This window comes from Salarias fasciatus, chromosome 23 (assembly GCF_902148845.1).
Source record: "Salarias fasciatus chromosome 23, fSalaFa1.1, whole genome shotgun sequence".
Lineage (NCBI taxonomy): Eukaryota > Metazoa > Chordata > Actinopteri > Blenniiformes > Blenniidae > Salarias > Salarias fasciatus.
The window spans coordinates 1,519,552-1,545,689 of record NC_043766.1 but is presented as its reverse complement, the minus strand read 5'-3'; the positions used below and the strand labels follow the sequence as shown (position 1 = coordinate 1,545,689).

Sequence of the window (26,138 nt, the reverse complement as noted above, 5' to 3'; positions counted from 1 at the left end):
GTTTTCCTCGGGGGCTTTGGACCAAAGAAGTACTAACTGTGCAGTGTTGACATCTGCACGGCCCACTCGCCCCTGAACCGCCAGCCACTACTACAGGAAGCGAGTAAAGCCTTTCATAAGGGTTGAGTAAGTTCACTTCTCTGGTCCTGCCTATGAAAAGGATTTATCTCCGGGCTGTAAAATTGGAGGAATAAGTGGAGGAAGCTGGAATGGGATGAGGGGGGGGGCAGAGGGTGAGCCTGAATTCCATTAGGGAAGTCGTAAACTCCCCCTTCAAAGTGTGAAAACTGAAGTTGAGATACCCCACAAATCTGTCTGTAACTCAATCTCACCCAAACACTCTTTGGTGTTTGGGTGGGACTGGCACGTTTCTGTGGCGTAATCTCATCGGCTGGCACATGATTGAGAAAACAGCCGAAACACTGCTGACGGATTGAGTTTTATCTGCTGGATGTGAAGTATGGACACACAGACGAGGCTCGTTTGGGCTCTGAAGTGACCCGGCAGCTGCTGAGACACTCGTTTTCACTCTCTGAACCGAGTCAGACCGCCGGTGTAAGATTGTAAATGGACCCCCATAGATTATGGACCCCCCCTATGGAAAATGGTCCCCCGTCCAAATTTAGGGAATGGTTAATTTTTTTTTAAATTATTTTTGGAATGTATAATGAAAACAAACCAGCATTTAAAAAAACATATTTATTGAGGTATATAACAAGTATTATACATAGTTAAAAATGTAACAAGATCACAGATATTATTATGAAGAAATATCACACTGAATGGCAGATTACAAAGGAAAAAAATAACAAGAAAGAGCTGGATGTCCTCATCCCAGTCCCGCTGCTCGCTGACGTACTTTACAACGGCACTGCAAAGTCTCTGGCTGAATCGCTCAGCCTGGCCGTTGGACTGTGGGTGGGAGGCGGTCGTCTTGCGGTGGTCGATCTTGAGACGTCTGCAGAGCTCTCCGTTGACACAGTTGCAGGACTCGCGGCCCTGGTCTGTGATGAGGACTTTGACGTTGGAGTAGCAGTAGACCAAGACCTTGTTGGGTCTGGCCTCTGCTTCAGGCCACTTGGCGAGGTAGTAGTTCATCACAGCGATATACCGGTGACCGCTGGCTGATGGGGGGAGTGGCCCAACCTGGTCCATCCCAAACTGAGTGAAACTGGTGTCTGGAGGAGCGATGGGCTGGAGGACTGCAGCGACCTGGCAAAGATGGTTGCTGCACTGACAGTCATCACAGGAAGCTGTATGAAAAAAAGAGGAATAGCTATAATACACAACAACAACTACATTATTTGATATAGATAAAAGGACTCGGGGACTTGAAAACATTATAAAATACCAGGGGGTACATATCCTATGCCATACAAAATGGACCCATCTGCAGTTACTACATGAGTTGACATATTTAACAAGTAGATCCATAAATAAGTATAAAACTCTTACCGATAAAGTTTGCGATGTCGTTGTGCTGAGGGCCAGAAGCAGCGGCTCCTGATGAGGGACGTGGTCTTGTTGACACCCTGGTGACCTGCTGTAGGGCAACATGGAGGATGGCCTCCTTCTTCGTAACCCTGATGACACCAAGGTGCTTCTGGGTCTTGGGGTGAATGTAGTGAAGAGTGCCATCCAGTAGTACATACTTGTTGAACTTTATTTTGAACTTTTTGAACTCAGTGAAATTAAGAATGACTTATTTTGGGCCAGCTTCAACTGTTGTCATATACTGGGTCTTTGTCATTCAGTGTGTTATATTTTAAAAGTTCATACAAGAGCTAATTTGCCTCTATTATATGTGTGTATAGTTCAAAACTTTAAAAAAAATTATTAATTCCTAAATTTGGAGGGGGGTCCATATTCCATACTACACCGGCATTCACACGATTCTAATTTAAAGGACATTTTTGCTAAAAAAAAAAAATAAATAAAATAATATATATATATATATATATATATATATATATATATATATATATATATATATATATATATATATATATATATCTTGAATATTTCTTTATCTTTTTTTTTCATTTGGACTGAAAAACCGAGTGTGTACTTGCTATAAACTGTTGTTCATGCTATAAATACATAAAGTGTATTTATTTCAATAACCTAGCAGAGGTACTGAATGTTTATAGATGTTTTAGTCAGCAGATGGGAAGTAAGACCATCAAGTACAATCTTATGGAGTCCCTAGTTAGAAAACTTCTCACAGCTACTGCAGAGCTGTGGACAATTCAGTCAGAAGGTTTTAAAATGCAATACTTGAGGATGTAAAACTGAACGCGACACCTCTCACTATCAGTGTGTAATTTCATGTGTTCAGAGGAGCAGACGACCAGACTCAGAGCTATCCCAACTGCTGTCACCTGTAGGGGGCAGTGATGGGTCTTTGCTACAGTTAGTCTACCAGAAACAATGAAGAAGACTGTGTACATATGAATGTCCGTGAGCGGGCATGGAGTTTTATTTTGAAAAACTGTTACATTCTGCCGGCGCTAATTTTCATCGCTTAACTCCATGAGTTTTTATTTTGTTTTTTTCCATACGTCGTTAAGCCTTTGTTACGGTGTTTTCATACAGTCTGTGATGTTTGTGGACCGCTGAAGTTTATGGAGCAACCTATGGAGGGCAGCCATGACGGCGTTTGAGTTTTCTTAAAAGCCATGTTGAGATATCGCCTCATCTCGTTCCAACGTGAACCCGAGCTCCAGTTCCTTCTCAGCAGTGTGGTTATTACTCATCGCCGTGGCGTCTGAACCTGTTGGTAACCATCAGGAGAAAGAATGAAAAATAAAAGACCAATCAGGCGAGCGGGGAAGACAGCAGTGGGCACACTTCCCCCTCCTCCTCGATGCAGACATAAATCAGAGGCCTTTGAAGGCTGGACGACAAAGCTCGGTCCCAGAGGACACCAGGAGCCACAGTGAAGTGAGACAGCTGCGAGGCAGCAGGCGTCCCACTGAAGGCCGGACCGCCAGGGCTACCGCCGCATGTCTTTACCGCCGGGCGCTGACACGTGCTGTCTGGACCACGGTATCAAAGAACTGAGGAGTTGTCAACGCAGCGGCGAAACAGGAGCTGGCTGTTCAAAGCGGGGCCGGGGGCGAGGCTCGGGCCGCCCCGGCACCCCGTCAGCCAGCCCGTCCTGATCCGTCTGGGGAGGCTGCTCGCTGCCTGGGGGGGCAGGACGAGGGCCGGTCTGGGGCTCCAGGCTCGGCGGCGGCCTGTACCTCCGGTCTGAGGGCAGCAGGTGGAGCAGCTGATGCACCGGGTGGTGTTGACGGTGCATGATGATACTACTACTGTTCACTGCCATAAACCTGCTGGATGAGCAGACGAGTGAGGGTGAGAGTTTTGTTGATGGAAGTTCGAGAGATACTGAGAGACACTGGACTGTTTAGTTTGTTTTGTTTGAATCATGTTACGTGTGTGGCTACAAATACTATGACCCTGAATCCAAGAACATCATGTTTTCTTTTGCTTTTTCTTGGAACACTTTGTTTGTTGGTGGCTCATTGGAAACCTATATCCTAAACGTGACATTATCAGCATTTCTGCCATTTCCTCAGGACATTTTATTCAAAAAATTCAGACTAAATTCAAATCTCATTGAAACAAAAACTCATAAAAAGATTAAATTTCACTTGAAGCACTGTTGTGGAAATCAGCCACTGACCACTAACTGATACAGCTCTACATCAACAGGACAGCAATCTGCGTCCCCACACGAGGACGACATGCTGCGGCGTTTCCCTCTAACAAGTAACAGAGATACTTATTGAGCACACTTGCTATCTGCCATCTGTCTCTTTCCTGTTCGGCTGGCTGAGCCGCTGTGGTTTCACACCTACGTGTTGTTCCAAAGAGTGTTTGATGATTAAAAATGTACTCAGCAAGGAGCACAACATCAAATCTGCAAAAAAAAATTCAAATTTTCTTCAATTTCTAGAAAACTGATTCTTGAAATGACAGCGACGATCCAAAGAATACCAGAAAAACATTTTCTCCTCTGTGACACTTTGCAGAAGCGATCGCCACTGACGTGACGAGTGGGGCGCTGTGGAGGCGGCGAGCGGCCCCGTGTGAAGAGCCACTCAGGTGAGAGGGGCGCAAATGTTCTTCACACCAGCTCGCAGAGGCCACATTCCATCGGGACGCTCCGACTTCCCCAGCAGAGGACGTGTCGGACGCCATGCCGGCTCCTGTGCTAGGAGGAGCAGGGTGGAGGCGTGGGCTCAGCCAGCATCCAGGAAGCACTCAGCATCATAATCAACTGCAGTTTACACACACACACACACACACACACACACACAGACACAGACACACACAGACACACACAGACACACACAATTCCCTTAACAAACTCGTAGACCACAGACACACACACCCTGTGTGTGGCTCCTCAGGTTCAGAGTGGTGTTTTAATCTTTAACATACGAAAGTTTCAAACACGTGAGCTGATCTTAAATCTGAAAAGTGCCAATCCTTCAAACTGTTTGCTGAAACTAGCTGAACTGATCTCAACACCAAACTGACGCCGTGCTCGTCTCAACCTCATTGAGCTCTATTTTTACAATGCAGACAAATGACAGTCTGGCCCGGTACTTCACACCGGAGTGCTGCAGAGGTGCGCGACGTTCACCGGCCAACGTGCAGAGCAGCGCTTCCTGAGGAGTGGGACAACCTTTAACCCCGGCAGGAAGCTCCTGCAGATGTGCTGCCACTCTGAGGTCTGCAGTGCGGTTGTGTATGCAGCCGTGTGCAGAGGAAGAAGGCTGCTCGTCACCGAGGCGCTCAACGGGGTCCTTCGTACCCACAGCCGAGAGCAGCGCATTCAGAGGAAGGAGAGCAGCGACCACACACACACACACAGACACACACACAGACACAGACACACACACAGACACACACACAGACACAGACACACACACACACACACACACACACACACACACACACACACACACACACACACACACACACACACACACACACACACACACACACACACACACACACACACACACACACACACACACACACACACACACACACACACACACACACACACACACACACACACACACACACACACACACACACCTTAATAGTAAATGGTGTATCTGTATCAGCTCCCATCTTCTCTGCAGGAATGAAATTCCAGCCACTGTTTGTCTCATGCTACATTTCTACGTATAATATTTGCTCATCTCTTCCTGGCATTTAGTTCACATTTTGTGAGATGCATTTGAAGTTGCGTGGTTGTTTCCAAGTGGCTGCCGACCTGTGGAGCAAGTCCTCCAGAAACAAGCTCTTGAGCAGTACAGCTCAGCTCGACCAGCTCGCTGACGAAACACACCACCTCTAGCTTTCTGAGTCACGCCTCCACCAGCACCTCCTCTCCCCTCCTGCCTCTGAAGGTGATCTGGAGCCAAGAGGGTTCCACTTTCACAGACAGCCTCTCGGGGTGTTCGGTGGAGCGCCCTCCCCAGCCTCTCGGGGTGTTCGGTGGAGCGCCCTCCCCAGCCTCTCGGGGTGTTCGGTGGAGCGCCCTCCCCAGCCTCTCGGGGTGTTCGGTGGAGCGCCCTCCCCAGCCTCTCGGGGTGTTCGGTGGAGCGCCCCCCCAGCCTCTCGGGGTGTTCTCTTTGTCACAGTGCAGCGGAGCAGGATGGAAAGCACACCACGGCTCCAGCTGTCTCCCATTACTGGCTAGGACCAGAATTATTTACACGCCTGCTTACTGGAAGCATGGAGGAAAGAGGGAGAGAGAGAGAGGGAGAAGGGGCGAGTTTGGTTTCTTGCTCCTGTGGATCTGTGTGAGCATCTTCTTAATGGGATTCTGACGGGAGATGCGAAGGGAGCCGGAGCACCGTAAAGAAAAAAAAAAAGAAAGGTAAACACCACGTTGCTGTAATTAAAGTGTGTAAAGCCGGGGTTGCCCCCATTCAATGAGCAACAGCAAGCTATAAACGAGAGTTCCAGAACGCCGACTCCCCCTCGACGCCACTGTGAAGATAAAGGCCTCGCCGTGGGGGGGTGGTGGGGCAGGCCTGCAATTAGACGCACTCAGGACTCCCCGTTGCTACGTAAACATCCCAACCACACGGCCGTAGCAGCACGCCGCTGCCTCTGCTGCTGCTGCAGCCCCGGCGCATGAATCACGGGGCAACATCTGGTTTAGCGTGCTGGAAGAGACTTTGTCGGTTTGGCACGCCGTGTGTGTGTGGAGTGTGTCGACTTGGACTCCCTCTCTCCCTCGCTCTCCTCCCCTCTCGCTCAGATTACACTGGTTGCACAATACCTTCTGGCAGTCCCGTCATACTCGAGCTGGCCCCTAAAAAGGCACTGTGGACATGGAGACAAACCTTTTGCTCAACTGCAGTGGAAGAGGGAAGGAAAAAAAAAAAAGAAAAACTTCACGACCTGCGTCTGCCAAGAGTGTACAAAAATGCGCACAGAAAGGAAAGTTGTTTACCTTACTGGGAGGCTTAAAGTGGAACATATGCGAGCACGAGTCCAAGCCCCGCACACAATCTGTATCCACTTCTTCTTTCATAACAAGCGACGTGATCCTGCAGGCGAATCGTTCATCCAGCCAGCCGCACCGGAGGAGTCAGGACAGACAATAGTGCTCTACAAAAGCAAACCTGCCTCACTCACTACCACTGAAAGCGCCAGCTTTAACTGTGCCAAGATAACTCCGTCATAAAAGACGTTCCTGGAAAAAGTACAATTTAACCGTCTGAGCGAAATCCCGCCTCCCCGGAACTGAATCTCAAGCTCTCATGCCGTCACGGTCCTGCAGAGCTTCTGGGCCAGTCGTCCAGTTTGTACCTACAGATCCGGAGTCGCCCAGAAGGTTCCATGTCAGACGGTGATCTGGTCCCAACAGATGAACTGAATCTGACCTGTAAGCCTTTCCAGCCTCTTCCAGCTAATCTACCGATAAAGGCGGCGTTGGTCTTCAGAGGAAGGATCCTGTTGACCCCTCCGGCATGAGGACTTCCTGTTCACCGAGGTTTACGATTAATGGGGACAGGGTCAGAAAACGCTGCATCAATGGAAGATGGCCGACACAGATTTGCAGGTCTGGGTTGGTGCCAGTGCTGGACTGTACTTAAAGTCCGAGTAAAGCAAAATCAGCCATTTTCTTCTAAACACCTTAAATAAGTCATAAATGTGTTTCTTTACAACATATAAAAGCCATTCCTCCATTTATGATTGAATTTTGGAGGTAGACCTCACAGACTTTTTCCAGCGCTTCTGTGTTCAGGATTTAATGGGCGGGTCAGAAACCAGGGCCGCGTTACGCAACGGGGCCCTCATTGGCATAAACCCGCCCCTAAGCTGAATCGATATAAATACATCTAGCGTATTAGCATCGGTGGTTTTCCCACTAGCTTTCGAGTCTCGGATAGCATCTCATACGACAGTTTGCAGCTAGCTAACCAGTCAGCCAGCCAGCTAACCAGGCCTGTCACCTCCACGTCGCTCCTGCATCTTCCCTGGTGCCACAGTGTGCAGGGGAACGATGCCGCGAGCTACATAAACCCGCACAGCCCGGCCGGGTCCGGGAGGCCTTCTCCCCGGGGGTCGCGGGGGTTCCTCCGCAGGGCGGTATCCGACGCTGCCGCGGAAGGCGGGTCGGTTTCGGAGGGGGTCGGGTCGGCAACTCTGGACGCGCGCCGGGCCCTTCCCGCGGATCTCCCCAGCTGCGGACGCGCGGGCGCGGCCCCGGCGGGTCGACTCGGCTGGCGCCTAGCAGCTGGCTTAGAACTGGTGCAGACTTCTGGAGGAAGCTTGTGGTTACTGGTTCCTCTGAGGCGCGTCGTCGATGTTTCTCTTCTCTTGGCCACACGCTGCACTCTCCATCTCACTCTCAGCCACAGGCGGCACTCTCCATCTCACTCTCTGCTCACACCTGGGATGCATTTGTACATCCAGCATCTCCTGACCCTAACATTCCACCATGGGAACCAGTACTGCAGTGCTGGAGAGGAGCACTCGTCCACTGCTCGGCTCGCTCATTCACATTCTCACAAGACGAATTAAGATGTTTTTCTGTGATTGTTGTTGACTTCATGGCTTTTAAACATGTAGGATCATTTTCAGGTCAGTGCTGTTTCCATCAACTGTTTTCCTATACTTCATGATCTGACTGGAATAAAATCGTCATAGAAATTCAAATCCAGTTTTCTCCAACTAACCAATCTCTTTTTAACGTCCAAACATTACGAGTAGCAGGTCAGTGTTTTTTCTTGATCCTCAACGTTTCCAAAAACTAATTTTCCAATATCTGCACACTGACTGGCATAAACTTAAAGTATAACTTCTCAAAGAAGGAACCTCACTGAATTTGATGGGAGCTTTCTCGTCTTCACTTAAGGTCCCGTTTTAAAAGACAAAGTTCAGCATTTTTCACTTGAGGAACCTGTGTTGCATCTGGAGTGTGTGTTTGCAGGACAGCGGAGCTCGTCGCCACTGAGGAGGCAACTTTAGACAGAAACGCTGCTACAGCCCGACGTACAGGTAACGATGTCTCAGATTTTTTTTAAAAAAAGCTTCTTTTTGTGTGTCTGTGTGTGGTTTCATTACAAAAACAATCAGCAGCGGCCATTTGGTTTTGAATGTGTGCTGTTGCGTTTTCCAGGCCCGGCCTTGTGCCTTCACTCGCATCAAGCATCCTGCCACGGCCGTTTCTGGCAAGTGCCTCAAATTAAAGCCTGGCACTGCTTTTGCAAACGACTTCACAGTGAAACTGGAAGCCAGTGGAGGAGTGCGCAATATATCCTTCCTAAATGAATGATGGGAGACAAGGGGAGACAACCATGAAATGGCAGTGATGACACTGGAAGGGGGGCGGAGACAGAAAAGAGAGACAAAAGTTCAACCGGGGCCTGAAATGTGGATGTCAAGGTGCTTCCAGCCCGACTTTCTGCAGAGTTATGGGAGGCTTAGATCCTGGATTGCGTTACGCCGAGAGAGGACTCATCACACACTAATCTAAACATTACGTAAAAGCTCCCCTTGACAAGTTTAAAGGCAGATGTGAGTGTTTACACAGATGCTGTGCGATATTAGAAATAGACAGTAAAACAGAAGGCGACAGAGAGAGGCTGACGCGGGACTGAAACTAAACAAAATCACAGCGTTTTAACTGTCACCAACGAAAAACCCGCAAAGCTAATCCAGCTTAAGAGAAAATTAATTCAGTGAAAGTGAATGCACCGCTGGCTGCCAGGGCGCTTATGGAGGAAAGGGCATTTGGTGGTCTGGCTGTAAATATCTGTCCCTTGTGACACAGAGTAACAATGCGTCTTGCTGTATGAGGAAGAATTTAGAGGAAAACTTCACAGGGGACTGCATTGTGTTTTAGATCCTGGCATTGTGGAGGATATTGTGTTTGCTTTACCCGCAGCGAACACTGACTACGCCACCATTGTTCCAGTAAAAGTCAGCCCTCTGCAGTGCGGTTCAACCCTCCAGAGAGTGGAAGACACACTTTTGAAATCATGACCTGCAGTCAAAGACGCAGTGGAAGTATGAAAAACGCCGACCGCGCAGTAATTACTGCTGTGCCTGCCACAGGAGAAACGAGACGAGATGCAGCCTGGAACTGGAGCGAGCTCCACTGCATGGGCGTGCATTGTCAAGCCGGTCCCCATAAACAGGACATTTAACAATGTGGAAAACAGAAAGCAGGAATGCTCCCTAGATTTTTCAGTGTGGTCTGCACCATATCGAAGCCAACCTGAAGGATTTTTCATCAGTCTCAGGGCTCGGGTCGGTAAATTGAATATTTTGGTTGAGTTACTGAGCGACGGAAGCTGCCGCTGAGCCTCGAAGCCAGCCTGGATGTTGCAGCAGTGACACAACCTCAAATTACATCTGGTGGCCAACCCCATAACTGCTTGAAACTTCAAACACTTCTTTCCAATACAGCCGAGACCACAACTCTCAAATCCTGCAGGGAAACAGAACATCAGCGCCGTCGTCTTCCTCACAGAGACGCTGCTGTCTCGTTATCGGACAAAGCTCCTCCAAAATTTATATTCTGTTCCCTTCATTACTACAGGCTCCCTAATATTGTGACAGGTTCTGACCATAAATTAAGATTTATCAGACAATATAGACTAAAATGCAAAAATGACGCGTTTTCACCTGAAACAGACAACTGCCCTCAAACTGTGCAGACTCCACACCCTGCAGGGGAATCCAGTAGCCTGAAAAGCATTTCTACTTGTCTTGATGTGTCCGAAGACGATTCAGTTATCCAAGTTAAGCTTTCAGAATAAAGCTTCACTCCTACCTGGTGTGATTGATTAGACCAACACTCCATTCACAGCAGTTTGACCAAGGGAATAATGAATTATTCTGGTTAATTTGACCACATCTTGACACTTCCATTGCCACTCCAAAGAAGACATTAAAAAGGTTTTTTTTTTTCTGTCATGACTTGTTTCAACAAGATTGAGTTGGATATCATGAGAGATCAGCAGAGCTAATCCTGCATAATCCTGCTCCACAGCGGAGGAATTCCTTAAACCTGAACCCTTCTCAGGGTTAATATATAGGAAGTGAACATTTTCTCCTACTCAGCTCCTCGAACCACTAGCATGATTTATAAATCGTAATTCCATCAAAAGATGAATCCAAGTAAATATGTCAACATCTCCATATTTCAAAAAGAAACAAAACAGATCATTTTAGTTTTAGTTAAAATCCTCTCATCCACCGTGTCTTCCGATGCAGAGATTGTAATCTCAGCTCCATGTGGCAGAGGGCCACAGGTTGCTTCAGAAGATCTGACAGCTTCAAGACAGGAGAAAGATTTCAAACGCTCTAATAAGGTGGACTGGATCGCTGCGTACCGGTAATGTTCTGAAACAGAGAAACAAAACTGACAATCACTGCTATGAGGACATTTCACAGTGAACACTCTCACTTAAAGGTGCTGTAGGCAGGATTCGGCATCTCCGCCATCTTGCTTAGGGTTACCTAGGCAAGATGGCGATTTGACCCATCTAAGATTTGAAACCCAGCACAGCCAATCCTGTCCTGTTTTCTCTGACATCACGCCCTTACGCAAGTTAAGCCCCTCCCACAAGAACGTGTGACGAACACCCCTCGACCAATCACGGTTAGAGCCTCAGGGGCTCTTCTGATTGGTCAAAGATACCTGGAGCTGTCGAGATTCCTTTTCAGCTCAGAACAGAGACAGATGGAAACGCTGCGCCCTCGCGGTAGAGCAGTTATGCTACACTGCTAAAGGATTATCAATGGATACTCTAACATTTAATCCAAAGAAAACACAGAAAAATTAGCATTGACTAGCAAAATCCTGCCTACAGCACCTTTAAAGCTCGTGTCCGGAGTTTTGAACGAGAGAGGTTTTTTTTTTAATCCACGTCTTGAGGTTCCGCCCTCCCTCTGCTTTCATGAGCGACCAAGCCACGCCCCTTTAATTGTGCACGCTATTATCTGTCGGGTGAAAATGAGAGCCTCTGAGTCCTGCAGCATCCTCCATGTTGAGCTGTTTACGGTGGATGTTCAGCAGACTGTGGATATATCTGCTGGTAGCTAACTCTCCTCTGCTGGGCGAGCGACGTGCTCTCTGGCTGCTCCACACTTTGATTGACAGCAGGACAAGGCGGAAGCTCGAAATCTATTGGCTGACGCTGACCGTGCTTTTTCGGATAACATGGGGGTCTATGAGACGAAGGCGGGGCTCATAAATAAATGTTTATATTGCTTTATGCTAATATTATATTGTAGTATCGAACCAGACTGACACATTGAAGCTCTGTTGAAAAATGATTCATACGTTGGAAACGAACGGAAACTCCGGACACCAGCTTTAAGATCCAAAGTCGAGCTGCAGACATCCCTATACTGTTAGCCAATGGGGCATGCGTGGCGTTGGCTCCCAAAACGGCTTTAATCATCCAAAAACTCATTAGTTTCTCCAATATTTCCTCATGGTCCGCTCAGCCTCTCCTCCACAACATGCTGTTGCGGTTTTACAGATCTATGAAGTGAATACAGTGATCAGGATGTAAACTGAAGTACATTCACCAAGAGACACAGCAGGTGGCGCTGTGCACCCAAGTTGTTGGTCGCCACCCTCTCCAAAGAAGAAGAAGCAGATGTTTACAGTTCGGAGATCTTCTAATAATAATAATAATAAACTAATCAGTTTTTGGACGATTAAAGCCGTTTTGGGAGCCGGCACCACACATGCCCCATTGGCTAACAGTATACGGATGTCTGCAGCTCGATTTTAGATCTAAATTTCTCCCGAACCACTTATCGGATCAGAAAAGCCTTCTGGGTGAGGATATTGTTCTACTTCGTTCTATAAACAATGTGAAAACTGTTTAAACCGAACTTATCCTTTAATGTCGCACTATCTTCCATGAGAAGCTCCACTCAGACCAGACTCAGTGTTCAAATGCTGTTTACACAATACTTGAGGGTGATAACGTGAGAAACGCACCTGCATAGGCCAGGCAAACTGCTGCAGAAAGCAGCAGAGGGACGCAGGATCCGACAGCCATGGTGGAATCCAGCAGCGTCCAGGACGGCGAGGGAAGGTGAACCCGTACTTTCCCAAAAGGTTTCCCTCCTTTTTCACGGGTCTACTGGGAATCCCTTTCAAGCTCCAGCTGTAAAGTGAACAAAAAAAAAAAAACCCAGAGGAATCAAGCAGGAGAAGTAGATGAAGGTGAAGGTGGACAAACAGCAGGAAACCCAGCTCTGCTTAATGTCCGCCGTGGGGAGCATGAGATGAGACGAGAGCGGCGGCCGTTCGCAGGGCCAGGGATTATTCCGGGGAGGTTAATTGGGGGTCGTACATGCTTCAAAGCACATACACACACACACACACACACACACACACACACACACAATCAGCCAGCTGGTCATTAGAGAGTGTGGGGAGTGTTTGCCGGCTCGCCGCGGCGCTCCTGGTGTGGAACACGCCACAGGTTGTTAACACACTTCAGAGTGTCAGAAAACAGTGCGACTCTCCGGTGGGGCCTTGAATAAGCAGCTCAGCACTCACACTAATCAGCAGGACTCTGACTGACGCTTCACCTCCTGTAATTCCACCCCAAACACTCCGTAATCAAGTCAACCACCAATGCATCGCGAGCATTTCTTTGTGTTTTTGGTGTTTCATGCACAGTTATGCACAACCTGCCATCTGAAGGAAACCTTCGACCACACCACTGAACAAGGAAACATGCAACAAGTCACTCTACGACGACGGACCGTCCATGGAGATGGACCAAAAATCATCTTCTAATCATTTTGAGTCAGTAGTTCATTCATCAGGATGTGGCTGGTTCTGGTGGATCTGCCGCTGCAGGGTCATTTCAGAGTTGGTCTTAGATGTGTTCACCAACGTCAGCGATTTCTCCAGATTCGTCTCTCTGGCTTCAGCATGACGGCGTTCTGACGAACAGAGCTGTCACCCACTTGACTGAAGTCCACTGTTTTGATGCGGCGTCAACATCGGGACAAACAATCTGACTCATCAGGGGCCGAGAGATCCGGGCAGGCCTTAAAGTCTAGCTTGAAGCGTTCTCTGAGCTACGCTAACAAGGTTACGCTTTTCAAGAGAGCCAAAGACAAGAACGTGGATGCTTCTCAAGACAGAGGGCACACATAAAAGAGGCCTAGTGGGCTTTTTAAAGACACTTGGAAAAAAACAAAACAGGCTATATAAGGCCAGGACGGTTCCAGTAAGCAGCGCACCACGGAGGATGTCGCTGCGTCTCGTAGCAACACCACCCCTCAAATGTCAGTCGGCGGCTGCCCCTGGAAAAACCCACCCAGAGCTCTGTATTCTAGACACACTTTCACATCATGGAGATCACAGAGCAGAGATACTGCTGCAGTTAGCTGGAACCTGAACAACTGCAGCGTCTAATTAGCAAGCACTTCCAACTGGAAGTTTGTACGACAGTGACCACTGCTAGACTGAGTGCAGAGTTTGCATGTAGGGTTGAGTGATATTTCAAATAAACTCCATGTATCGCAGGTTGTTCTCTGAGTAGAAAGCGACTACATTGTGAATATTCGAGTGTCCACTGTCAGCTCAGCACGCCGCGGGACTGCTGTTTACGTCTCGGGCTTCGGTATTGGAACGTTAAGTGTGTAGGTACTCCCATCTGAATCAGAACACCACACCACACCAACAATATTTTGTTTTTTTCTCACACTTCTTTCCTCCTGAAAATGAGGATGAATGCTATGCTACACCTCCACTGAGGGGAAGCTCTGAGTCGAAAGACACTGGAAACAATTAATACGTCAATGCAGCAGCAGAAGCTGTTTTTGTTGACATGGCGACTGCTGAAGATACCGCCATATCATTCCTTTAGAGAAGGTGGCCAGTGACGGAGAGATGATTCAACGTCACGTTTGGAGGAAAGCGAAGTATTTTCTCTGTGAAATGTAGGAAATAGACCATGAATTTTCACTATTTCAGAATATCCACTGGGACGGCTTCCTGTCAATAGAACATGGACAACAGGATTGAAGACTTCTCTGAACAGTTGAAGGTTTTCATGAGTCTCACGTCGCAAAGCAAGAGGTTCTGTTTACCTCCCTTTGATGAAAGCGGCTGGTTTCCTTTGCAGTGCACGAAAACGTGGCACTGATGCACGCTTGATGTTTGAGGGAGACGGTGAAGCGTGTCACACTTTGTACGGAGCCGCCTGTGTTCTCCCTGACGTGCAGCCCATCAATCTAGAGCACAATACAAAAACAAGCAGCAGGAGAGGACCGCACGGGCTAGCGCTTTCTAAACTGGGCTTTACACATCTCGCGGCTCTGACTAATTTCAGCCCGCTACTGGGCATGTTCTGAAGCCACAGCCGAATCATTTCCCTACCGAGACGCGATGCACAGGAAAAACCCGCCAGCACTGCTTGGTATCTGCTGCTCAGGTGAAAGCAGCCTGCGGCGCCGCTCGCTCCGAGTCCTGCCGAAGACACAGAGGTGCTCCTCTGAGCCGGCCACGGGCCGCACGAGGGACGCGATGGACAGGGCGCCCAGGTGCATCACGCTGCACAAAAGGGCCTTTCAGCCAGCGGCAGCGGCAAGGTCGCTTTGGAAGATCCTGACAAATATTACACTACTGAGAGAGAGAGAGAGAGAGAGAGAGGGAGCCCTCTGTTTGATTTATGCTCCTTTCTGACCTTCATCTCCTCAACACATCAACAATGGCTAACTGTGCCGCGCCGCCTTTTTGCTCAGCAAAGACTGAATCAAAGCAGAGCAGCTCTCAGTGGCTTAAACGGGGCTCGAGCCAGCGAAAAGCAGCGCTGATTACATTAAAAGCTTGACTGGGAGTCTTTCTCAGCTTGTGTGGGGCTGAGAGGGAAGGTGCACAGAGCTGGGCTTGTTGCAGCAACAAGTCAAATCACCTCATGTGACTTCTCCTCGGCCCTGACCGTCTCAGGGTCTGGGAAGCGCATCAGGACGCTTCACAGCCCAGACCTGCATACCTGCGGCCTTCAGCGCTAAAAGACCTGGCCGGGATCTGAGTCCTGCAGGTCAGCATCAGGAGCAGCAGAGGGGGTTCGCCGGGACAGCAGAGCACAGAGGAAAAGAAGCTGCCAGTGGAGTGAAATGAAGACGTGAAGGTTTTCTGATCCGACAGGAACCATCAGCACAACAACAAAAAAAACAAAAACAACCTCAGTTTAATCAAATGGAAAAGAAATGTGATAAAACAGGCTCAGAGTGTTTACATTTACTGGGTTTGGTTTTCTAATTGAAGCAGTTTGACTTTCATGCTGTGGCACTCACAAGTCCAAAAATCCCAAATACAACTGCAGAATGAGGACCACTACAGCGTGAGGTTATCAAAATAAAGTTCTGCTCTTCTTTCTACGGCCATCCATATTTTTTCTTCCCAGATATTCATAATAATGAACTGATTACCATAAACGTGAAGAGCCTTCTCACACTAATGATCATCATCTCAGGGTTTGTTTGTTTTTTCCAGCAAACCGGTCAACATTCCTCAGCTCATCTCATCCAGTCATCTTCAGATTCACAGTCCATACTCACTATCTGCAGTTTAATCCAGTCTTACAGTCTTTTAAGCCATGCTGCTGGACTTGTTGAAGTCCGTGCTGCACTGGGCTTCACCATCCCTGCGGAAATAAAGACATTCTGCAGCAACTGCTGGGACTCGGAGCCACATCTCATCTCCAGCTCAGGACGCTCTGCCGGGAGGCTCTAGCGGGACAACAACAGTCCCCAAGCATGTCCAAGTCGTCCCCAAAGCAACCCGCAGAAGAGTTACCCGCACCGCTGTCCGCACAGGACCAGCCTGGAAGAGGCTGCGGCTCCGAACACAGCAGCATGGTCCCCTCACACACTCCTCTCCTCACACACTCCTCTCCTCACACACTCCTCTCCCCCTGGCTGCAGCGCTCTCCGTCTTCCAGTCTGACTTTCAGCCGAGAGGTAACACCGACGTCCTGAAGCCAGGGTCCATGTGGGCCAGGCAGCATCCAGCAGCCCTGGAGCGGAGGAAGCCCCTCACAGCCGGGCACCTCTGGACACAGCTGGCTCCGGCACAGCGCACACCGGGGGAAGAGGGCTGAAGGGGGGCAGGGGGGCAGGTTCTGACTGGTTCTGAGTTCAGAGGGATTCTCACCGCTCGGACAGACCGAGGGAAGTTTCTTCCCTGAGATGAGCCCCGAGCCGCCGGAGGAGCGTGAAAGGGAGCGCACGTACCGTGAGAGTCTCCGGTTCCGAAGCGTCCCGGGGAGGACTGAGGACGCGGCTCCGCTGGAAGTTCCACCCGGACCGGGCAGGGGGACGGACAGCGGGACAGAGACGCTGTCTGCGGGGCTTTTCCAGATCTCACCCCTGTCTGACTGCCTTTTGACTGAGGGCTTCTGGTCGGGGGGGCGGGGCCTGGAGCCAGCGGGCTGCGCCCTGCGTCACAGCGGCCGCGGCGGATCAAGGCGGGGCGCGCGGCCCGCACTGGGGCCGCTCGGCACCACTCCGCGGTCCCTCCTCTGCTCATCCACCCCTCCGCAAACTCTGCTCCCTGGGCCTTCAACACGAGGTCCACGAGTTAGAATGAGAAGGTAAGGTTAGAAGGTAACGAACATGGTCAAAACAAGTAGAACGAAGACACTAATCATGACAGTAACCACAACTTCATCCATGCCGCGCTGTCAAAGCATCTCCTTTCACTGTCATTAATGGTAGAAGTATGGTTAGAGATAGCACTTGACTTAAAGAAATAGAGAAATCTACAACTCATTCAGTTCTGAGTCTCGTGTCTAATGAGTGCAGCTTTTTCCTTCTCACTGTCGTTATTCACTCCAGTTCCGGTGAATTATGAGGATCAGGTTCTTCAATGGTAGCTTGAAAATCTTCCACATCTATGATCTGTGCCTGTGTTCAGAGGCGGGGCGTGCCAACATGCAAACCAGGCTTTTGTCTGGGGCCCAGCTGTTAGGGGGCCTCCCACTAGATACAAATTATGTGCAAAAAAGCTATTTTTTTCGGTGTGCACGGATGGGGTGGGGGCCCGATGAATTTCTTGCTTGGAGTCCCCGAGGACCCTTGCCCCATCACTGTCTATGTTCAAGACTGTTCTATATTTTGGACTGTTCTGTGTTCTACACTGTTCGATCTATGTTCTGCACTGTTTCGGTCTATGTTCTGGAACATTCCAGTCTATGTTCAAGACTGTTCTTTGTTTTGGACTGTTCTATGTTGTGGACTGTTCTAGTCTATGGCCTGGACTGTTCGGTCTATGTTCTGGACTGTCCTGGACTGTTGTAGCCTATGTTCTAGACTGTTCTAGTCAATGCTCTGGACTATTCTGGACTGTTCTGTCTATGTCCTGGACTGTCTGTTCTGGGCTGTTCTGGACTGTCTAGTCTATGCTCTGGACTGTCCTGGGGTCTTACCTATAAAGGTTGCGGCGCACAAAACGAGCCTCAAACTCTGCGCAGCGGCTCCTCTGCACCAAAGCTGGTACCTATACAAATTTTGCAAAGGGAAAAAATGCGTGTGACTTTGCGGTCCTCACCGCCAACACAATAGCTGCCGTACAGGACCACACAATTTAGAAAAACTACCTGGAGAAGAAAAAGGAGAAGGAAACGGAATTAAAGTCCTTCATTTGTCCCGCATGGGGAAATTGAATGAAAAATGCAAAGCCCAACCGTACAAGGAGAAGTTAAGTGTAATTACCTCCGCCAAGGAGGTTGTGGAATCACGTCGGTTTGTTGGTTTATTTGTTAGCAACATTACGGAAAAAGTAATGGACGGATTGCAATGAAACTTTGTGGAAAGGTGGGTCTTGGGCTAACTTAGAGTCCATAAAATTTTGGTGATGATCCGGATCACTGTCTGGATCCAGGAAGTTTTTTAAAGGATTCTTTATCATTGACAGATAGGGGGTCTTTCACATGGTTGGGCAGGCCCGCCGACAGGGGGGACAAACGCCTGGTTCACACAGGAAGCGCCGCTTCCGACGCGGAAGTGAGAAGTGCCGCGCACCGACTGTCAGATCGGCGCCTCTGTTAACCTCTCTGACGGTTCACACAGGAGGCGCGGGGGACCGCGGCGTCCGTAGCGGCTCGCGCCGTGGACCGCGGCGCTCCGCTCCTCTCTATTTTCTCCGTGGCTCGCGCCGTGCACCGCCAGTTGTAAAGCTGGACAGAGCAGATCGCACCACACAGGAAGTCGGGAACGGAAAATACGAGAGAATCCGGTCAATTTTCAAATTAAAATGAAGTAAAATAACATAAATTATGTTGCTTTTCAGTTTTCCTTTTCAGATAAACACACACACACACACACACACACACACACACACAGGGAGAGAGAGCAACAGGGCGACAGAGAGGCACCTCATGCTCCAGCGCTCCGCTCTGATCACACCCCGATCACAATGTTGTGTGATTATATCTGGTGTTCTTATGGTTGTTGGTGACTGATTTGAGCTGTGGCGGAGGTCTGCCTCTCTGAGGGCCAATTTCTAGTTAACTTTATTTTCTCCTCTTAACATTATTATATTTGAACCGACACTAAGGAACTTTTCAACCTTAATAAAACATTTTAATATCTTTTGTGATGATACATCGACTTACAGCTAGTTGAATGACCCTCTGTCAGCCTGAGGGCGTCAGTGTTGCTTCACTTGTTCTGAGCAGCTGTGAGGAGGGTGGTAGGAACCCTGCTCACTAAAACACTCCAGATGTGCGGACTGCTTTACGGCATGCGTCACATCATGATAGAACATTGTTTATCCACCATTAGATTCATGACCTCGTCGCTATCCGTCCTTCTCACAGCCACTGGAAACAAATGAAGGTGAGTTCAGTCCGACAGCACGCCACCGGGAGCAGCATTTTACCACGCCGCGCGCTAGGCCTCATGGGAACTGTAGTATTCCTTCAGGTAAAACACTACCGCTTTGTCCACTGGCGCCGCCAAAATCAACGAAAACTGAAAGTTCCTTAGTGTAGCTTTAAATATGTTGTTTGCACTACTGGTCATTTTGTTCATTTTGATAGAATATATTTATGACTGTAGCGCTGCATTTGTTAAGAGACACTTCATATCAATAAACACCAAAAAAAAAAAAAAAAAAACATCTGAAATTCAGTTTATTCAATTTCAGTGTGTTTATTTAAAAAATAGTGGGTAAGGACACCACAGACATTTATAGCTCCGCTTAACAGGCATTCATTTCAGCACGACTGGGCTCATGTTTGTCACCGCGCAACATTCAGTAATTATCTTATCAAGGAAAGTCAGATCCTCATCCTTGCTGGGCAAAACCATGTGAATCAGTGCTTTCACAGATAACATAGTGTATTTGTTGCGGACGGTTCCGATCAGTGGCGGCTCCTGACAAATTTCTCAGCGGGGGCAACTGTTCTGATGACTAAAGTGACCTGTTGTATGGGAAAATGAATAGGCAGCAAGACTATTTCCATATCTTATTTTCTGGTCAACTTGCATAGCAATACCAAATGTAATGGCTACAGGGGAAAGGTTACATGCAGAAGTGTTGAACCAATGCAATTATTTTGGCTCTTCAAATGAAGATCAACAGAGAGAAACTGAATCAGTTTACCCTGAAATACCTTTGAAAATGGATGGATACACTTGTTTCACCATTATTAATAAAGGGGACAACATATAAGTAAAAATCATTAAAAGTATTTATTTACAGTTCTTTAGTTCTTTTAACAACAAATTATTATGGGGTAGTGCGTTGAAATTGCTCAGCAATGAACAAACAATACTCTATTTCTATGAACAGAAAATACAGAATATGTACAGATTATCATATGGGTAACAACATTTTAAAAGGTTTTGTGCAGCTCAACAATCTTCAAGTGCAAATGAAAGTGCACACATTCAACACTGAACTATAAATACAAAAATAATACCTGGCCAATTGTGTAGATTTGCAAAAATTAACATACTGCTTGAAAGCAGCATTTGAATGAAAATATAACCATTAAAAACCAACATCATCAGTTAAGTGTGTGTGTGTGTGTGTGTGTGTGTGTGTGTGTGTGTGTGTGTGTGTGTGTGAGTGAGACAGAGAGAGACCGAGACTAAGAATGTTAGTGTCACATTATTTGTATTGAAATTTTGCTCGTCTGTCGTTCAGAGCAGCAAAGTGATCGATAACCCTCTCGTTGAAGTCAGGCATGTTCCTGACGAGCTCCCTCTCCAGAGAGCATGGCCAGTGCGTTCAGGTGTTCCTGGCCCATTGCATTGTGCAGAAACGTCTTGATTCTTTTCAGTGTAGAGAAACACCGCTCAGCCTCAGCCGTCGTCATCGGAGTGGTAATGAGAATCTTCAACAGATCCACAGTCTCAGAAAAGGTCTCTTGGAGGCTGTATCTCTGCAGAACCTGGTACAGCGCCAGGGCACCACAGCAGCCCTTTAACTCTGGATTCTCATAGATGAGAGACAGTTCCGTCCTGAGCTTTGCCTTGTTCGGCATGGGATATGCCCTCACAGTGGCATTCAGAGCCTCAACAGGAAATGTATGGCAGTGCTGCTCAAACACCTCTGCCTGGAGCAGTGTGGCACTCACAAGGTGGTCGGTGAAGGAGAACCTTCGTTTGGTGTGATCCAGGATTGTGTTGCAGATCTCCCTTGACAGCTTCTGCTTCTGCTCTTCTCCCAAGGCCTTCCTTGGTCTTGTGGTTCCTGTTGCTACTTCCTGCTGCTTTTGAGAGGAGTCTCTGAGGGCAAGAAGATCAACAGTGTTAGCACATGAAAATATGAGTTCCTGGTTGCATTTAGAAAATAGAAGACAAAGCTAATTTCAAAACACTGATATTTATCTAGTTATTAGTTATAATGGTATCTAGCTTTACTTTATGTACATGCAGTCAGTCACTGAATTAGATATGTGGCACTGAGTGTTTTCAGTGAGACGAAAAGTGTATTAATAGACATAACTAAGAGAAAGGGACTCTATTAAAATACCCCCCCCCCCCCCCCCTTCACTTCCCAGCTAAAGTCTGAATTAATGGAAAACAGTCAAAGGACTTTAAACATGATGAAATTATTATATTTATATTATACTCTGAGTGTGACTGTTTTTCAACCTGGTCTGGTTCAATTTGATGTAGTTAGAGTAACCGGCCAGTAGGTGTAGCTGTGCTCATTACATAGCCAAAGCAGACACCGGCCGGTCACTAGAGTGCGCTGTCAGCAGCGCAATATGACAGAAACGCTAATATTGTTATGCTTGTTGTCGCTGTTTTTTCAAGAAAAATAGAACTAATGTTACATCGACAATCGACCTCTTTGTTTTTAAATGTCAGTGGAAAATGTGAATCAGCTGCTGCTGGTCAGAGGAGAGTGGGGTGTTGTCTGCGGGGATGGGGTGGGAGAAGAGTGGTGGGAGGAGTTCAGCTTTGTGACGTACTTAGGTTTGAAGAGTTTCAAACGAGCTGTTTTCTACCTGAAGGGAGGGGCTGCTGTAGAGAGCAGCAGACTGAAGAGATTACTCAGACATGCCTGGAAGAAGGCAAATAACCTTTTGGGTTTGAAAGGGAAATCCACTTTGTGGCATGCTGAAAACCTTAAAAAATTGGATTTTGAATGATATAGGTCTTTTAAGGACAGCAGCCACAGTAACTCCAGGCTGCTGTTGTCAGGTATTTCAGAATTCAGCTTAGTTGTTTTTGTTTTGTTTTTTCACTCTACTGAGTAAAGAGTAGAACCCCTGGCATAAATCATTCAATTCCCTTGCTCACATTCAGTTGAATGATAAACACAAAAACAATTCCACTTGAAAAACGTCTTTATTTAGTGTCAGCATGCCTGCAGACTCACTGACAATCAAGAACCAATTGCATTGGACAATATAGGAAGGCACCAGCAGCCTGCTGGAGTATTTCACAGCTGATCTATTGAGATAATGGTTACATCAGGGGTGTTCATAAGAGTCAAAACCCTTTGTGTTTTAAGGCCCTGTCCACACGGAGCCAAAATGGTCATATTTTACAAAAAGAATTGCGTAAAGACAGAGTCAGCAAAAAACAAAAAAAAAGCGTCCACAATAGTGAACTGAAGAAGCATGTAAACGCTGTAATACATATGCCACGCCCACTGGCGGCGCTGCAGTGCAATAATAGTTGGGTAGTGCGCATGCGTATAAAAGCGCGTTGTATTCACGTTGTATTGTAAAAAAACGCAAAAGATGGAGACCTCCGGAGCTAAAGTTAAGGAAAGTTTGGTGTGGACGGACTGCGTCTGAAGCACGTACACGATACTGTAGAGCGCCATTGCTGTTGTGGTTCTGTCGGACTTCCGCGCATGCGTCCTGTTGTAGAGGCGGGGCGATGACGCAATCCTCTCAATAAATAGGTGCGTTCGACATGAGAAAGCCAGAGGCAGACTTTTAAGACTTTTGAGCCGCCCCGCCCAGATTTGTCCCGGCGTCACTGGTACGTAGGACCTACGTAGGGCATCGAAAACTGGCGAGACCCAAACGAGATCGGTCCCAGAGGAGCCGCGGTGAGCTGCTGGAGAGCAACTCACCGCTGCCTGGCCCACCTCTCTGGTTCATACCGGCAGGGGATTGGACCCGAGCCCAGTCCTCATCAGTTTGATGACAACACGCTTTATTTGCATAAATAAACACCCAGTCCCGGCTCCAGTCCAGTGTAGAGGGGGGGGGGGGGGCCAAAAAGTAACGGAGCAACACAAAAACAGAATCCACAGATCAGAGGCCTGTTCCACCATGTCCAACAACGTATGATCATTAACCACACTGCTAAAAAGCACAAATAGTAAAAAAAACAAATGATAAAATAAGCAGCTGTCACCTTCAGCAGAGCTGCAGTCTCCTCTTTTTTTTTTTTTTTGGAATTTTGAATAGCACAACACTTCATATTGATTTGACCAAGCCGGTGGAGTTTGCTGTTGTTTTTTAAGCACATAATAGACTGAAAACTTAATTATTTTTTGACTGAGGGGGCGAGGCAGTCTGCCCCCCTTGATGCCTGGTTGCACTTGCAGCAGCACGCGTCACATGACAGAAGCCAAAACGTAACTTAAAATTTTTTTGTTTTTTAAATTGTATTTATTTTAGTTAACTGAATATGAATTAACACAATGTGACACACGGAAGAAATTATGAATTCTTTTGTTTTTAATAAGTAAAAAAAATTACCCCTCTGACAGCCAGGGGGGGCAAGGAGGCACAGGCGGGGGGGGCATTGCCCCTCTAATTGACCCCTGACGCCGGGCCTGTAAACACCCCCCACGGTGGGAGTCATAAGAAACACAAGCATGGAGAACACAGGGCTGTCCGAGTTGGAGGCAGACGGATAACTCCGCCCCTCGGCTGCGCCGTCTGCTTCGTCTAGCTCCGCCCACCTGTGGCTTTGCCATCGTGAACACACCTACTATGTGCGGCAAAGGCGTAACAGCGGAGACGTCTCAGGCGCGTCTTCAGATTTTTCCGCTCTGGGACCCGGCTTCAAACTTTGTGGTTTTCAGAGCCGTGTGACGCCGGCTCCGTGTGGACGGCGGGTGACTGAGTACAAACGTTTGTGGGGATTTGTCTGAGCTTGGCTCCGTGTGGACAGGGCCTCAGTCTCTTTAGTAGCAACACATCTAATTGCAATGAGGGGATAATCCTTTTTTTCTCTTTTGATTTTCCAGTTTGATAACTTTAGATGGGTTGTAACAAAAGGCATGTTGCCCCCAAATATTTAAAATATGCACACCAATTTTGCCTTATTTGAAGATCACAAGTTCACCGAAAAATAAAAAAGTGTAACTTATGTTTGATTTCTTGAAGAAAATCTGTTTTCTCTTTGAAAATTAAAATTTTTGAAGGGAAACGTGTGCTTTAAAGCAGGGGTTTTCAAAGTGTGGGATAGCGAGCCTCCCCAAAGAGAGCTCAAAGCATGCCGAGCGGAGTACATGTCTCCTTTGTGGACGGTCCACAGCTGATGGAGGCTCCTGCCTCTCTTAATTCAGGTTCAGCATGGTTGTGGTTTTTGGACCGTGCAGCATGTGTGGTGGCATGCATTGTGAAAAGTGTAGGAACCACTGTCGTGTATGACATTCTGATAAATGTTTTTCTCTTTCAGAGGAGGGGGTCACGGTGTGCCTGCAGACCACAGGATGCGATGACGCACAATGTCCCGATAGTGAGGTGAAGGTCAAACTTCATCATCTCTGAAAAGTGATCATAAATTAAAGAAATCAGTGAAACACATTTTTCTTATTGTAATAGATTACTTTAAATGATAAAGTAGCTCTCGTTCATTACAGTTGCAACATAAACTGGTCTCATCTTCTACACTTTCTCTACATAATTTGCTGAAATATCATGACTTTCTCAGTGGGCTACATCTGCTTTTTAGCTTTTCCTCGTTGCCATCAATAAGAATTACAAAGCCATTTGTAGTATTTAACATAGTTATTTTTTAAACTTTTTTCATGAAAATGGAGAAAGAGAACCTTCTACACTCCTGGAGTTACAGAGAGTGGTGCAGCAACCAGCGCCATCAGTTTTACTGTTGAGAGGAAATGTACTTGAAGAATTAAGAGAAGCCTTACCTCATTGTAAATGTACATTTTTACTATTTGACTTGTCTTGGACAGTGTATCTAAAACTCCTCTGAAGTGTGTAGTAGCAGTGAGACAGAAGGATGTCGCTTTTGCACCACAAGTGAGTTGTTATAGTCTGGTTCACGTCATCGATACACATGCAGTACATAAGGCATGAAATCAGTTGGGTCGTCAGCGTACGGCGGCAGTGGGACTGATTTTCATATCGAAGGGTTGATTCAGACTTGACTCCTACAAGTTGGATCCCTTTTTCAATGATTGATTCTCCAACTTGGCCTCAGTAATAAAGCACCGCCACAGTTCTGACAAAATTACACTTGGATAAAATATTCCATCTTGAGAGTATTTGTAATATTTTCGTCCTGTAATCAGTGTCGCTTTCAAAGTTTCTGGATGTGAGATCACTCATTCAGATGGCAGGGTGCAGTGACCAGGGTGTTTCATTGTGTAAAAGCAATAATAAAGAGTAATGCTGGTTTTTGTGGTGTGTTCCTGTCTGATATGAAGAATGTTGAAACGGCATTGGATGTGGCTGTGACTGACGCTGCAGAAAAGATCGTCCAGCAGGAAAACAGCAGCGCGGTAAGAACTGCACTGTGTGGAAGAAATGTGGACTTGATTTGAATATGTTAAAACAGAAACGCATCAGAAAGACGATTCAGTTCCTGTGCCTGTGTTTGTGGTCCTGGGACAGGATCTTGCGGCTGATGTGAGGAGGAAGAAGGTGGCGGAGATCTGTCGAGCCTCAGAGAAAGCTTTGGACGCTGTTCAGAAGTGGTATGAAGATTCTCACTCAAATCATGTTTTGGGGGGGTGTAAAAAAAGATCCTGGATATTTTCTAAGGCAAAGAGAGGTATTGATTTAAAGGCATTGACATGTCTGCTTTAAATGAGTGACTGCAATCAATGAGGTTTCTACATTTTAAAATTCCATTTTAAAGCCCAGCCCCTTGACTTTAAAGTTTAATTTCCGTGCTGATGTATGTTAACAAGTGTTTGTTTACAG

The 26,138-nt window shown here is 47.3% G+C and overlaps 1 protein-coding gene across 1 annotated transcript in view; it reads right to left on the bottom strand.

The window, feature by feature from the left end:
• The window catches only part of LOC115381969 (transforming growth factor beta receptor type 3-like), a 47,924-nt gene extending 30,993 nt beyond the window's left edge, over positions 1–16,931 (bottom strand). Inside the window, 2 exon segments of the mRNA XM_030083616.1 lie at positions 12,512–12,680; positions 16,774–16,931. Of these exon segments, the coding sequence (XP_029939476.1) occupies positions 12,512–12,572 (61 nt within the window). The 5' untranslated portion in view covers positions 12,573–12,680; positions 16,774–16,931.
• Positions 16,932–26,138: the final 9,207 nt, after the last annotated feature.